Below are 10,782 nucleotides of genomic sequence, written 5' to 3' on the forward strand. Positions count from 1 at the left end.
ATTTGCATATCGCTGGATTATTTCAAGTTCCCTTATGTTACAATTTCATTTGCATACCTAATATACTAATATACTACATAGATGGTACACAGGTGCCTAGTAGACTGACCGCTTCATGAGTGATCAACTTCCCTTTCTTTTACTAATAGGGGGGATGGGATCATAAAGAAGACTATCTGAGCTTTATTAGTGACAAATATTTTTGGTTACCTAGATGAGTGAGTCTGTTTAGTCCAGACTCCTCACCAATGCCCGTGCCATATGCTCCATCGTATCGTGTAATGACATTCAATAAACTCTGCTGTGCGTAGTAAAACACCCTTAATCGTAAGACTTCCCCGTGAATCCCTAAGTAAGATCCATAAGCTCCGGCATCTCCGCCGCTGAATCCCCCGTATCGTCATCCCTCTCCCTATCTTTGCTACCCTCCTGCCCCGACACCGAAGCCGATGCATTGCCGCCACCAGTACTACCACCAGCACCACTCCCACTACCCCCCTCCGTCTCCGGAGCTGCGGGGTAATTCAAATGCTTCCAATCTTCGAGCTCCTCCGTGACGGACCTAAGCCTGTCCCGTATACTCTCGATAGCATAGCTCCCCAGCACAAGACGCAAGGGCGGGTACGAGCAGTGCGCGAGCTGCCACACGAGCTCCGCGCACTTTACCGCGCTGGTCGGCTGGCGATCACCGAGCCACTGCACCATGCGCTTCGCGTGCAGGGCGGGGGACGTCGCGTGCCCGTAGGCCTCGCTGGCCGGCTTGATGAGGAAGTGGCCCCACGTCGGGAGCGGGTTCGCCTGGGCGTCCGGCTCATCGCGGCGCACGAGCCCCGGCTCCACCAGCGTCGCCTTCACGTTGAACGAGTCGATCTCGTACAGCATAGCCTCGATCAAGCCCTCGACCGCGTACTTGGTCGCGCAGTACGGTCCCAACCCGGGGACACCCAAAGCGCCGCCCGTCGAGCTGAAGATCAAGTACCGGCCGGCACTCTGCTGCCGGAAGTAAGGGAGCGTGGCCTGGATGATGTGCAGGGTGCCCATGAAGTTGGTCTCGAACTGGTTGCGGACCTCGTGGTCGTCCTGGTCCTCGCAGGCGCCAATCACGCCGTAGCCAGAGCAGTTGGCAACGACGTCGACGCGGCCGAAGTGGTCGAGCGTGCGTTCCACGACCTGCGCTACGCTCTGCCGCGCGCGTACGTCGCACAGCAGGCCCAGACAGTTTTCGTGCGGGTTCGCTGCCGCCATCTCCTCAGGCGTGCTTTCGAATGTGCGGCCCACGTCCGCTACTAGGTCGCCGCGGGCTAGAGCACATTTCACGAGCGAACGGCCCATGTGGCCAGTACCTCCAAAAACCTTTTGCGCAGATGATGTATTTTAGCCATTGATCACACACAGACATGCAAAAGTAAAAAACAAATAAGAAAGTAACGGGGGATGGATGAATACTCACGATCCATACAAGCTGCTTCCTAGGCGCATTCGGCAGCGGAGGTTCGCAGCTGGCAGGCAGAAGCAGTTTGCCCTTGGGAACGTTACTGATGCTCCCCGCGGGCGAGGGCTGAGCAGCCTCAGACACAGATCTAGAATCCATGTTCTTGCTGATTACGAGTCAATGAGCAGCTCATCATTTTTCGCAGATACAATTCGTCTTGCTACCTTTACCCAATGATACAGCATGGTTTGTAGGGAAGTAGGTACATGTTGGAGGTGATGATGATTTGGAGATCAAGTAGGTATTTACCTAGTAGTGGATCTGTCCAAGGTGTCCAGGTGGTAAAAATCGGTAGTTTAGTACCGAATTTGGGGTTCCCTGTGCACCTATCGAACTGGGGTATGCAGTTTACTAATCCCCGCAATATCGTTTCCCGAACTTGTGGCTCACTGGCTCTACATACGTACATAGTAGTAGTACATGTAGTGACCACTGACCATGTATTCTTGGGTATAACTTCTAGATGGTAAATATCCATTTCATGCGTAACATCATCAAGAGGCTTTTATTCACAAAACTATTTGCTACTGTCTCATTCATTCGCTAGCTTGAAGAAACCTACAGAAACCCATTTTCACGATCCCCTCCATCCCTTCTAATATCCTCCAACCTTCATTCTTCCAGGTAGTGTTCGACGTACTCCTTGCGGAACTTGTTCGAGTCCAGCTCACTAGACCTGTTCAGGGGCGTCCACTTGGGCTCGTCCTTGAAAAGGCGCATCGCCTGGATATACTGCAACAGCAACGGATTAGCTCTTCTCATCCCCCAACGTCATCGCGTAAACATTCATTTATAAAGGAAGCACAGGCTTACATTGCTCTCATCCGTAGTAAACCGGTGGTAGATGCCTGGGGGCAGGATAATCAGATCGTCCTTCTCGAGCTGGATGCGCACCCACTCGTCGCCCTTGCTGCGGACGTCGAAGTACCCCTGGCCGTCGCGGATGTAGCGAATCTCCTCGTCCTCGTGCAGGTGCTCGTGGAAGAAGGACTTGACCTTGTCCTCGTACACGGCGCCCATCTTCTCGGGCGACACCGTGATCTCGTCGCGGTTCTTGTAGCCCCGGTCCTGCGCCAGCGCGTCCACCGCCGACACTTCGGGGTACTTGTAGTACAGCACGCCCAGCTTCTCCAGCGCCGCGGCGTCTATGTCCTTGCCTGAGTCATGGGGTAGGCGCTGGTCGCCCTGTGTTAATTGTTAGATATATGGATTATGTTTTGGTGAAGGATGTAGATATCGCAAGGCTGTGTGTGTTACGCATGAGCGCTTTCGCGAGAGTTGCCCGGGATGGTGTGATGAGGGGCATTTTTTTGCGCCTCGGATTTTTTTCTTTCATTTACTTACAGGAGCGTTATCGTACCAGTATGCTCGCATTTTGGAAATGTCTGACAAATGATGAAACTTGTATCGGCAACGATGAAATTCAAAAGCGATTTATTTAGATTCAACAGATAGATAGATGAATATGGTATGGTAGTAAGAAGCCAAAGTAGGTATGGATGGAAGAACGGAAGCTAGGTAGGTTAGCTGGTTATATAAATATATTGTATAAATATATTGAAAGTTGCGCTTCCTTCCTTTGTATAAGTGCCGCTAATTCGTAATTCCCTATAGGTTGGCTAGTAACATAGATGGCGCCAGCGATTCCAAGATTGTGACGTCGGGCAATCAGCATTTGGCTTTTTTTTCTCTTTGGTGGGGCTAGTGACATAACTTAAAGGCGGGATGGACTGGACAGTCTGGACTTAGTCAGCTTGGTGCGTAAGTGCCCTGCATTAGGTAGATATAGTTAACATGGGCGTGTAGTATGTACGAGGTATAGAAGCGATGTAGTATATGTAGTTAAAGTTGAGATTTGCCCCTTGAATAGTAGACTACTTCGTAGATAAATACCTAAGCTCATAGTTTGGTCTACAGTAACTACTAGGTATCCATGTAAACATATGATATGAATACGAAGTTTGCGGTAAATACAACATGGGATGGCGTAAGCAGTGGAATACAAGATGGACTAGCATTGCTTCCATTCCTATGAACATGTATGTCTACACACTCATAGCTACTCAGTACTTGCTTGCCAAGTAAGGTATCTAAGTGATTACCTATATGAAGCAATAGCATTGCTCTAGGTCGCGATCAAACGCATATTGATAAGCTCATCATTTTTTTAGAATCGTATGTACAAGTGCTCATCGGTGTTTCCTACCACACTTTTCTTGGATCGAGAGTATGAAACGCTACCCGTCTTGTTCGTGTCCTTTGCAACGCCTATCATAACCGGAGTCGTCGCACAATCTGACACCGTCCCATAACGCCCTTAAAATGATATTGATATGATAACCCATAAAGGAAACAGACACCATCGTCAAGTTTATCCGATGCAATAGCTTACCGCATGTCGGCTGCGGCTAGCTCGGGGCCCCCTGCCACTGCGAACTCATTATTAATCGCATTGGCCGTATCCTCTCTTTGTTGTCGACCTTCGAACAGACGACGCCACCACCTGGGTGGGTCAAGTGGCCGGGAGCCATTATGCATCGGAGGATACACATCAGTGAAGAAATACCAGATGTGCCCGACGACAACACCCATAATCTCATCCTTGGGAATCGTACTATGCATCACAAGGCTAAAGCCCATCAGAACCCAGGGTAGGTACGGCGCTGTGAAGACTAATAGACCCAAAAAGCTCAGGCGAGTGTCTGGGTTGCGTCGCGACCAGATGTAGACAAGCGTCGATGACAGTGGGTGGCCGAGGAATGGCATAGACACCAACGGCGAGAGTACAATCAAGAACGCCATCGAATACATGAGGAGCCAAGAAAAGTAGGCCGGTGATCGGCCCGACGACTCCTCAAGGAGGCGAGCGTAGCGTTGAAGGAAGTAGACGTGGAAAAGGAGATCGAGAGAGAACGGGCCGAAGTATAAAAACGTGGTCAATAATCGCCAATACTACACACATTGTCGAGTCAGCAAGTTCGATAGCAAAGCCAGAAATGTTGGTTGTCCATCACTTAGGAGGGCACGAAATAATGGTATAAGTTCTTCTCTTACCTCTCCCTTCTGGAATACTGTTCGGACACTATAAAACAGTTGAAACGGCGTGACCATCTGGCACTGGACCAGAGCACTAGTAAGAACCGTCGCTGTTGTCCACCATCGAGTGCATATGGGCATCTCCCAAAACCAGGCTTCTAACGGGTTTCGACCGCCATCGCCCATCACCATTTGATCCATCCTGGCCGGCTCGTTTGCGGGGGATAGAAAGCTACGTAAGTATTGTGAAGATGTATACGGTTGAGATTATATTTCCGAAAAAAGGTACGTTTAGGACAGCGCGCATCAACAAGAGGTACAGCTAGGTTACTTAGGATTTCAGGAGAAGAAGGAAGCTCAAGGTTTTTCAGGTTCAAATGCTGTTGGGTGGGTGAAGATTGAAGATTGAAGGTAAGATGGAGGTTTAACATGTACAGACCCTGGGTAAATGACGGCGATGGCAAGTTATGTTTGGTCAGCCCACTTGCACCTGCTAATCTGGCCTTATCGGAGCATTGATTGACCTATGACTTGTCATTAATTTATTACGGGCCGACACAACATTCAAATGGAAACTAATTCCTTGGTCCCTTTAACCACAAACTCTCTGATAAATGAATACTATCTTAGTTTTTGCATTTCAATGAGGTGTTTATTCATTAAACCCCTAAATAGTAGACTAGAGGGTTCTTTAGTCACTAGTGCACATGTGGAGATACAACTAACTAGTGGTACCTAGGTACTTATTTTCCAACATCCTGGCGCCACAACAGGGGTTTTAATTGAAATGGCTGGGTAGCGCGTCGCGGGGACGTGTTACTTCGTTTTTTTCGCGTTTCTATAGTGAATTTGGCAGGGTGAAGGGATATTGGCCAATTATAATTCCCAGCCACATGGTTTTTTGCATGTTCCAACGTTGCACGATCCCCGTTTCCCATTTTCCTACTTTTCCCATACAATATTTTATTTTCGCATTCACCGGGTTCGGATTCTTTCTTCTTGTTCTTTCTTTAATTCATAGGAATGGACCACTGCTTACAGTGTCTTTTTCTTTCACGACCCAGCTTTGAATGACGCTACCCATTGTTCGACACACAATCACAATCACTTCTTCTATCTACATACTGCTATTTCCCTATAACCCTAAGCTGCATACTGAGCTGAAGTACACACTGTCGCATAACTTTCGCATTGAGACGACTTGAAACATCGCTTCGGCTTTTGCACATTCTATTAAACCTGCCTGTCGCAATCCCATAAAAATGACTGGTCGAGGCGGCGGAGGCGGGCGCGGCCGTGGAGCAGGACGAGGCCGAGGAGGTCGAGGGGGTGGTAGAGGTGGTGCTGCTACTGGCGCAGGAGGAGGAGCAGGAGGCGCCGGGAATGTACAGCGTAAGTCTATGAAGAGAAACCATAGAACCCTTTTGTCGAAACGAAAATACTAACGTATTGGCAGCTGGCGACCCTATTCCCTACCCTCCTCCTCGAAGAAGACGGTATAGACCCGGAACTCTCGCATTGAAAGAGATCCGACGATTGCAGAACAGTACCGACCTACTTTTACGAAAGCTGCCATTTGCTCGAGTCGTATGTTTTTTTTCCCTCGCAACACAAACCCAATGGACGGCGCAATGCTAACTGAAACCATAGGTTCGCGAAATCGCCTTAACAATGCGCCCGGCAGACGAAGGAATGCGATGGCAGTCGCAAGCCATACTAGCACTCCAAGAAGCTTCTGAAGCTTTCCTCGTTCATCTTTTCGAGGATTCGAACCTATGCGCCATCCACGCGAAACGAGTTACCATCATGCAGAAGGACATCCAACTCGCCCGACGGATACGCGGCGTATGGGGTGGTCTTGGATAAGCAAGATCACACTATCCACTATTACCATTCTTCGCCCTTTTTCTACGCTTAGTATTATAGTTGAGGAGCATTGTGGAAACATTTCCTCGAGCTTATACAAAGCTACACTTGCCTATGTGGAGTGTAAGGGGGAACCTGTACAAAAGAGAGAGAACCGGTGACGAGGAGAGGCATGAGATACCAAGGCATTTCACAGGGTCGGTAGGAAGGCAAGGGCGAGCCGGGCGTTCAGGAGTCTCAAAGGAAGACCTATCCCAAGAAAAGAAGGTCAAAGTTATGTGCTCGGTTTTTGACGCCGATGAATTAATTGCATGCAATTGCGATGCATTCTTGCATTATTGATATAAAATATAATCCTCAATTTGCAACATCAAGGCTTGTCTCGGAGACTAGGTGACCTGGGAGATTTATACTGACACTTGAGAGTAAACTGACACTTGAGGGTAAAAGGAGGAGGAAGAAAGAAGAAGAAAAGAATGGTACTACTAATAACTATGCACAGCACTATGTAAGTAAGCTTAACACCAAGACACGGGAGCTAAATAAATCCCGTGGGCTCCGTCTAGCTAGCTCCGTCCAAAGCTGTGTGGAGCTTGATCCAGGGATTTTGACTTGTATCACGACAGGATGCCGTATCTGATTTGCGCAGCTGTGATCCTCTGACGTCAATTAGCTGCTAGGATTTGCTGTTCCGAACATTCCTTTTTTCCTTTTTACCTCCACACACACACACAACACAAACTACACGATAAACCAAACGTCTCGCCATCCTTTTTTTTTTTTTTAGCCAATCCCTCTTAATTCAACGTCGTATTTTGAAAAGGTAACCTAACCACTTGCTTACCTGGGAGGGTAGATAATTGCTGTAGCAATTCTCCAATCAATAGTCTTTTACACCTAGGTACTTAACCTAGTGTCTTCACATTAATCGTCTATAAACACCAACTACACATACCTACCCAAGACAAAAAAAAAATGTCAGCAAGACTCCTCACACGAACCTTCCTCCCACGCCATGCCCTCGGCGCCAGCATCGTCGGCCTATCCCTCGGCACAAGCATAGCAGCCTTCAAACAGCCCAGGCTACGACTCGATGCCCGAGACACACCACGGCCGATGACTAGTCGTTCTGCTCCCCCTAGACAAGAGAAGCTAGACCCCGAGCTCTTGAAGCAGCTCTCCGGTGGGAGTGTCACAGGTGCGTTTAGTATAGCCTTGGAGCTATGTTTGGCGGTTGACTACTAAAAATGGTGACTAATTTACTACTTAACTTTTGTGAGAAAAAAAAGGTTTCGTTTCTGGTGTAATTATTAGCATCTTTTCCAAGACCTTAGTACTGCTCCTGGGCCTATCCGTTGTTATTATCCAAGTGCGTAGACCTGAATCCCTCTCTCAAAAAAGCTTCTTAACCCTAATCTCATCTCCAGGTGGCTTCGAGATACGGTCTTGATCTAGTACAACAACTCAAGTTAAAGCAACGACTCGGGAATTCACGTGTCTTGGCAGCGTTGGAAAAGAATCCTGCGTTCAAGCTGTCATTCGGATTGTTCTTTGCTATGTCTGCTTTCATGCAATTCTAGTTACCTAGGAGTTTACATAACCATGCATGTAATATATGAAAAGCGAGAATGAAGCCAGCTATGAATCTAAAACGGCTGTGTCTCTCTCTTCAGCCATGCTGTTGTGATCTCATCACCCTCAAAGTACCCCTTTGTCTTATTCCAGACGTCGGTATGGTAGTCATTGAGCCACTTCTTCTCTTCCTCCGTCAACAGGCTAGCATCGATGAGCTTGCGGCAGTATGGTGTCATGGTGACGTGCTCAAACCCAAGATATGGCTTTTCGCCAAACTTGTGCTTAGTTTGCACCTCTTTAACCATGACTATATTCTCGCAGCGAATGCCAAAGGAACCATCTTCGTAATAGCCAGGCTCATTAGAAATGACATTACCCGGCGAGAGCGAAACCTCAGAGTATTGTGACCTAGTACCAATACCAATGGGGCCTTCGTGGACATTCAAGTACGAACCAACACCATGGCCGGTGCCATGGCGGTAATCAAGTCCATGTGCCTAAAAATTTTGTCAGCAGGTGCTCAGACTCCGGGGTTCTATTATCCATGAATCCATACCCATAAATGCTGTCGGGCAAGGCCATCCAGTGCAAACCCTGTTGTTCCTTTAGGGAATACGGCTCTGTCTAGAGCGATGTGTCCCTTCAGCACGAGAGTGAAGGCCTCTATTTCGGCTTCCGTAGGTTGGCCAAAATGTAATGTTCTCGTTGTATCTGTGGTTCCATCACGATACTGTGCACCAGAATCGCATAGATAGACTGCATTAGGGTCGATAACCGAACAGTTTCCACGCTCTGGCTTGTAGTGGATCACCGCGGCGCTGATGAGATATGTTAGCGTTGAATGGGATTAGTAAGACGACAATCTCTAACACTCACTTTGGCCCTGTTGATGATATTGTGGGAAAGGAGAGCCCCACAAAATCTTTTTGCTTCGCTCTCAACTCCTCGAGTTTATCAGCAGCTTCAACCTCATCGAGTTTTGCTTTCTTTGCTATTAGTTGATCTTCAAGCCAGGCAAAATATTCAGTGAGAGCCGCGCCATCTCGGATATGGCATTGCCTCATCCCTTCTAACTCTGTCTCATTTTTGACAGATTTGGAATCACCAATGGGACTTCTAATATCCTCAACCATCTCGTCACCACCCAGCGCCCGCTTAAGAGCCCAGGAGGCGCGATTTGAAAGAAGGAACTTCTTTTTCTCGCCACCTTCGTCAACCTTCGTTTTTGCTGATTCTCCCAGCGCAGCAGCGTCGCCGAATATGTCCTTGTACGGCTTGACAGTGACTTCGTTTTCTGTGAGGTGCGCTTGGCATTCCGCACTTAACTTTGAAGAATCTATGTATAATGTAGCTTCAGTAGCGGTGATAATAGCATACGAGAAGAAGACGGGGTTATAGGGGATATCATTGCCACGAAGATTGAAGAGCCAGGCGATTTCATCGAGTAGTGAAACAACGAATCCGAGAGATTTCTTCTTCTCAAACTCCTTCCGAAGTTCTGCAAGCTTTGTCTTGACATCCTTGCCAGAGAACTTTGTGTCTTGAATAATGACAGGCTCACTGGGCTCAGCCGGGCGGTCGTCTCCCCAAACTTTATCGACCAAGTTTTCATCAACAGGAGCCAAGTCCTTGCCGCCAAGCTTCTTGATCTTTTCGGAGAGCTTCTTGGCTGTGCCGCTCGTTAATAAGGTTGGGTCTACAGCCACGGTTTTGCCACCAGTAGCCTGGTCCGCAGACCAGTCTTGCCACGTAGGGACATCTTGCAGGCCTTGCTTCAATAATAACCAATTCTCGTCAAGCTGATGGGAGGCCTGGTTGAAATACCGTCCATCGGTAGCCAGAGCAGCCTTCTCATGGGTGATGACCGCACAACCAGCAGAGCCCGTAAAGCCAGAGATGAAGGCACGACGAGCATGGCAAGGCGCGATATATTCAGAAGAATGGCTATCCTCGGACGGGACGACTTGACAGGATAATAGTCAGCTGTCAAGATCCCAGGTGTTCAATGCAGATTCAAATTGGCTAGCCTACTGTACACATCGACTTTGTTCTCGCTCATAAGTTTGCGGAGCTCGGCAAGGCGAGCAGTTGTGTCGACCTTATCCATTTCGATAGCAACCGCGTTCCGTGATAGGGAAATCGGACGTAATATAAATGCCGGCGAGACTTGTAGGTTCCAAGATCGGGATCCGAGTTTGGGTCTTGAGGTTATGGATGAGAGCGAGATCCGTGGAGTTGTAAACAACGCAGAATGACGAAAACAGACTCTCATCAGCGGCACCTAGAGAATCGTAGTAATTATATATTCCCAGCGACTTTATATATGTATATATACAGCCGACCACGGATATAATATTGAACACCTAGCACATCAGTAATACCTCCGGGTTCCCTCCAGGGCTGTAGTCTTTTAGCCTGGATTTGATTCTAGTATAGAAAGTTACAGATGTGGGTAGAAAAGCCCCTGAGGATGAAGAAGCTTCAAATGTAGGTACCCTAGGCAGGTTTCTATCAAGTGAAAAGCGTAGTCGGGAACAATACCGTAGCGCTTATTTTTTTTAGTACTGTCCAGAATGATACCGGGAGTTGGGAGTTGGAGTTGTTGAGGGTAAATTAAGTTAATTAACAAGCGGGATCAAGTTTTTGTTGTACGAACGACCCTGATGGTGTAGTGTAGGTACTTAGGTAGCATTGGACTTGACCACTGCTGTTGGCAGTTGCTGTATTAATGGCGGGGTACTGCACATGTGTGACGCACACTGTAGGGGGTAATACCTATGAAGTACCGTACCTAGTAACTAGTTATTAAACGC

At 48.0% G+C, this 10,782-nt stretch overlaps 6 protein-coding genes across 6 annotated transcripts; 2 read left to right on the top strand and 4 right to left on the bottom strand.

Moving 5' to 3' along the window:
- Nucleotides 1-32: 32 nt before the first annotated feature.
- Nucleotides 33-1,797, bottom strand: GGS25DRAFT_474594 (NAD(P)-binding protein). Its single transcript, XM_049259645.1, has 3 exons — nucleotides 1,657-1,797; nucleotides 1,451-1,598; nucleotides 33-1,353 (listed from the first exon to the last, which is right to left on the bottom strand). Exons 2-3 carry the CDS (start codon nucleotides 1,589-1,591, stop codon nucleotides 349-351), a joined length of 1,146 nt encoding a protein of 381 aa, XP_049119854.1. The 5' UTR covers nucleotides 1,592-1,598; nucleotides 1,657-1,797; the 3' UTR covers nucleotides 33-348.
- GGS25DRAFT_474596 (Acireductone dioxygenase) lies at nucleotides 1,798-3,158 on the bottom strand. Its single transcript, XM_049259646.1, has 3 exons — nucleotides 2,837-3,158; nucleotides 2,306-2,677; nucleotides 1,798-2,224 (listed from the first exon to the last, which is right to left on the bottom strand). Exons 1-3 carry the CDS (start codon nucleotides 2,864-2,866, stop codon nucleotides 2,105-2,107), a joined length of 522 nt encoding a protein of 173 aa, XP_049119855.1. The 5' UTR covers nucleotides 2,867-3,158; the 3' UTR covers nucleotides 1,798-2,104.
- On the bottom strand, nucleotides 3,156-5,032 carry GGS25DRAFT_474597 (derlin-2). Its single transcript, XM_049259647.1, has 2 exons — nucleotides 4,547-5,032; nucleotides 3,156-4,444 (listed from the first exon to the last, which is right to left on the bottom strand). Exons 1-2 carry the CDS (start codon nucleotides 4,727-4,729, stop codon nucleotides 3,881-3,883), a joined length of 747 nt encoding a protein of 248 aa, XP_049119856.1. The 5' UTR covers nucleotides 4,730-5,032; the 3' UTR covers nucleotides 3,156-3,880.
- A 260-nt stretch (nucleotides 5,033-5,292) lies between these two features.
- GGS25DRAFT_474599 (histone H3-like centromeric protein cse-4) lies at nucleotides 5,293-6,914 on the top strand. The gene is made up of 3 exons (XM_049259648.1): nucleotides 5,293-5,920; nucleotides 5,985-6,115; nucleotides 6,179-6,914. The coding sequence occupies exons 1-3, from the start codon at nucleotides 5,791-5,793 to the stop codon at nucleotides 6,392-6,394; spliced, it is 477 nt and encodes a 158-aa protein (XP_049119857.1). The 5' UTR covers nucleotides 5,293-5,790; the 3' UTR covers nucleotides 6,395-6,914.
- Nucleotides 6,915-6,983: 69 nt separating this feature from the next.
- On the top strand, nucleotides 6,984-7,891 carry GGS25DRAFT_474602 (uncharacterized protein). The gene is made up of 2 exons (XM_049259649.1): nucleotides 6,984-7,763; nucleotides 7,822-7,891. The coding sequence occupies exon 1, from the start codon at nucleotides 7,370-7,372 to the stop codon at nucleotides 7,637-7,639; it is 270 nt and encodes an 89-aa protein (XP_049119858.1). The 5' UTR covers nucleotides 6,984-7,369; the 3' UTR covers nucleotides 7,640-7,763; nucleotides 7,822-7,891.
- GGS25DRAFT_474634 (aminopeptidase-like protein) lies at nucleotides 7,872-10,745 on the bottom strand. Its single transcript, XM_049259650.1, has 4 exons — nucleotides 10,001-10,745; nucleotides 8,846-9,932; nucleotides 8,526-8,787; nucleotides 7,872-8,466 (listed from the first exon to the last, which is right to left on the bottom strand). The coding sequence occupies exons 1-4, from the start codon at nucleotides 10,239-10,241 to the stop codon at nucleotides 8,041-8,043; spliced, it is 2,016 nt and encodes a 671-aa protein (XP_049119859.1). The 5' UTR covers nucleotides 10,242-10,745; the 3' UTR covers nucleotides 7,872-8,040.
- Nucleotides 10,746-10,782: the final 37 nt, after the last annotated feature.

The sequence above is a fragment of the Hypoxylon fragiforme genome (genome assembly GCF_022984875.1).
Source record: "Hypoxylon fragiforme strain CBS 206.31 chromosome Unknown GGS25scaffold_2, whole genome shotgun sequence".
Classification (NCBI taxonomy): Eukaryota; Fungi; Ascomycota; class Sordariomycetes; order Xylariales; family Hypoxylaceae; genus Hypoxylon; species Hypoxylon fragiforme.

Coding starts and splice junctions, on each gene's coding strand:
- GGS25DRAFT_474594 (XM_049259645.1), bottom strand. CDS start 1,591: ATGGATTCTAGATCTGTGTCTGAGGCTGCTCAGCCCTCGCCCGCGGGG. Junction 1,354..1,450: donor GGAAGCAGCTTGTATGGATC/GTGAGTATTCAT, acceptor TCTGCGCAAAAG/GTTTTTGGAGGTACTGGCCA.
- GGS25DRAFT_474596 (XM_049259646.1), bottom strand. CDS start 2,866: ATGCGAGCATACTGGTACGATAACGCTCCT. Junction 2,678..2,836: donor ACTGGTACGATAACGCTCCT/GTAAGTAAATGA, acceptor CAATTAACACAG/GGCGACCAGCGCCTACCCCA. Junction 2,225..2,305: donor TTACTACGGATGAGAGCAAT/GTAAGCCTGTGC, acceptor TTGCTGTTGCAG/TATATCCAGGCGATGCGCCT.
- GGS25DRAFT_474597 (XM_049259647.1), bottom strand. CDS start 4,729: ATGGATCAAATGGTGATGGGCGATGGCGGTCGAAACCCGTTAGAAGCC. Junction 4,445..4,546: donor CAGTATTCCAGAAGGGAGAG/GTAAGAGAAGAA, acceptor CAATGTGTGTAG/TATTGGCGATTATTGACCAC.
- GGS25DRAFT_474599 (XM_049259648.1), top strand. CDS start 5,791: ATGACTGGTCGAGGCGGCGGAGGCGGGCGCGGCCGTGGAGCAGGACGA. Junction 5,921..5,984: donor AGGCGCCGGGAATGTACAGC/GTAAGTCTATGA, acceptor ACGTATTGGCAG/CTGGCGACCCTATTCCCTAC. Junction 6,116..6,178: donor AGCTGCCATTTGCTCGAGTC/GTATGTTTTTTT, acceptor CTGAAACCATAG/GTTCGCGAAATCGCCTTAAC.
- GGS25DRAFT_474602 (XM_049259649.1), top strand. CDS start 7,370: ATGTCAGCAAGACTCCTCACACGAACCTTCCTCCCACGCCATGCCCTC.
- GGS25DRAFT_474634 (XM_049259650.1), bottom strand. CDS start 10,241: ATGAGAGTCTGTTTTCGTCATTCTGCGTTGTTTACAACTCCACGGATC. Junction 8,788..8,845: donor ATATCATCAACAGGGCCAAA/GTGAGTGTTAGA, acceptor ATATCTCATCAG/CGCCGCGGTGATCCACTACA. Junction 8,467..8,525: donor TTGCCCGACAGCATTTATGG/GTATGGATTCAT, acceptor CAAAATTTTTAG/GCACATGGACTTGATTACCG.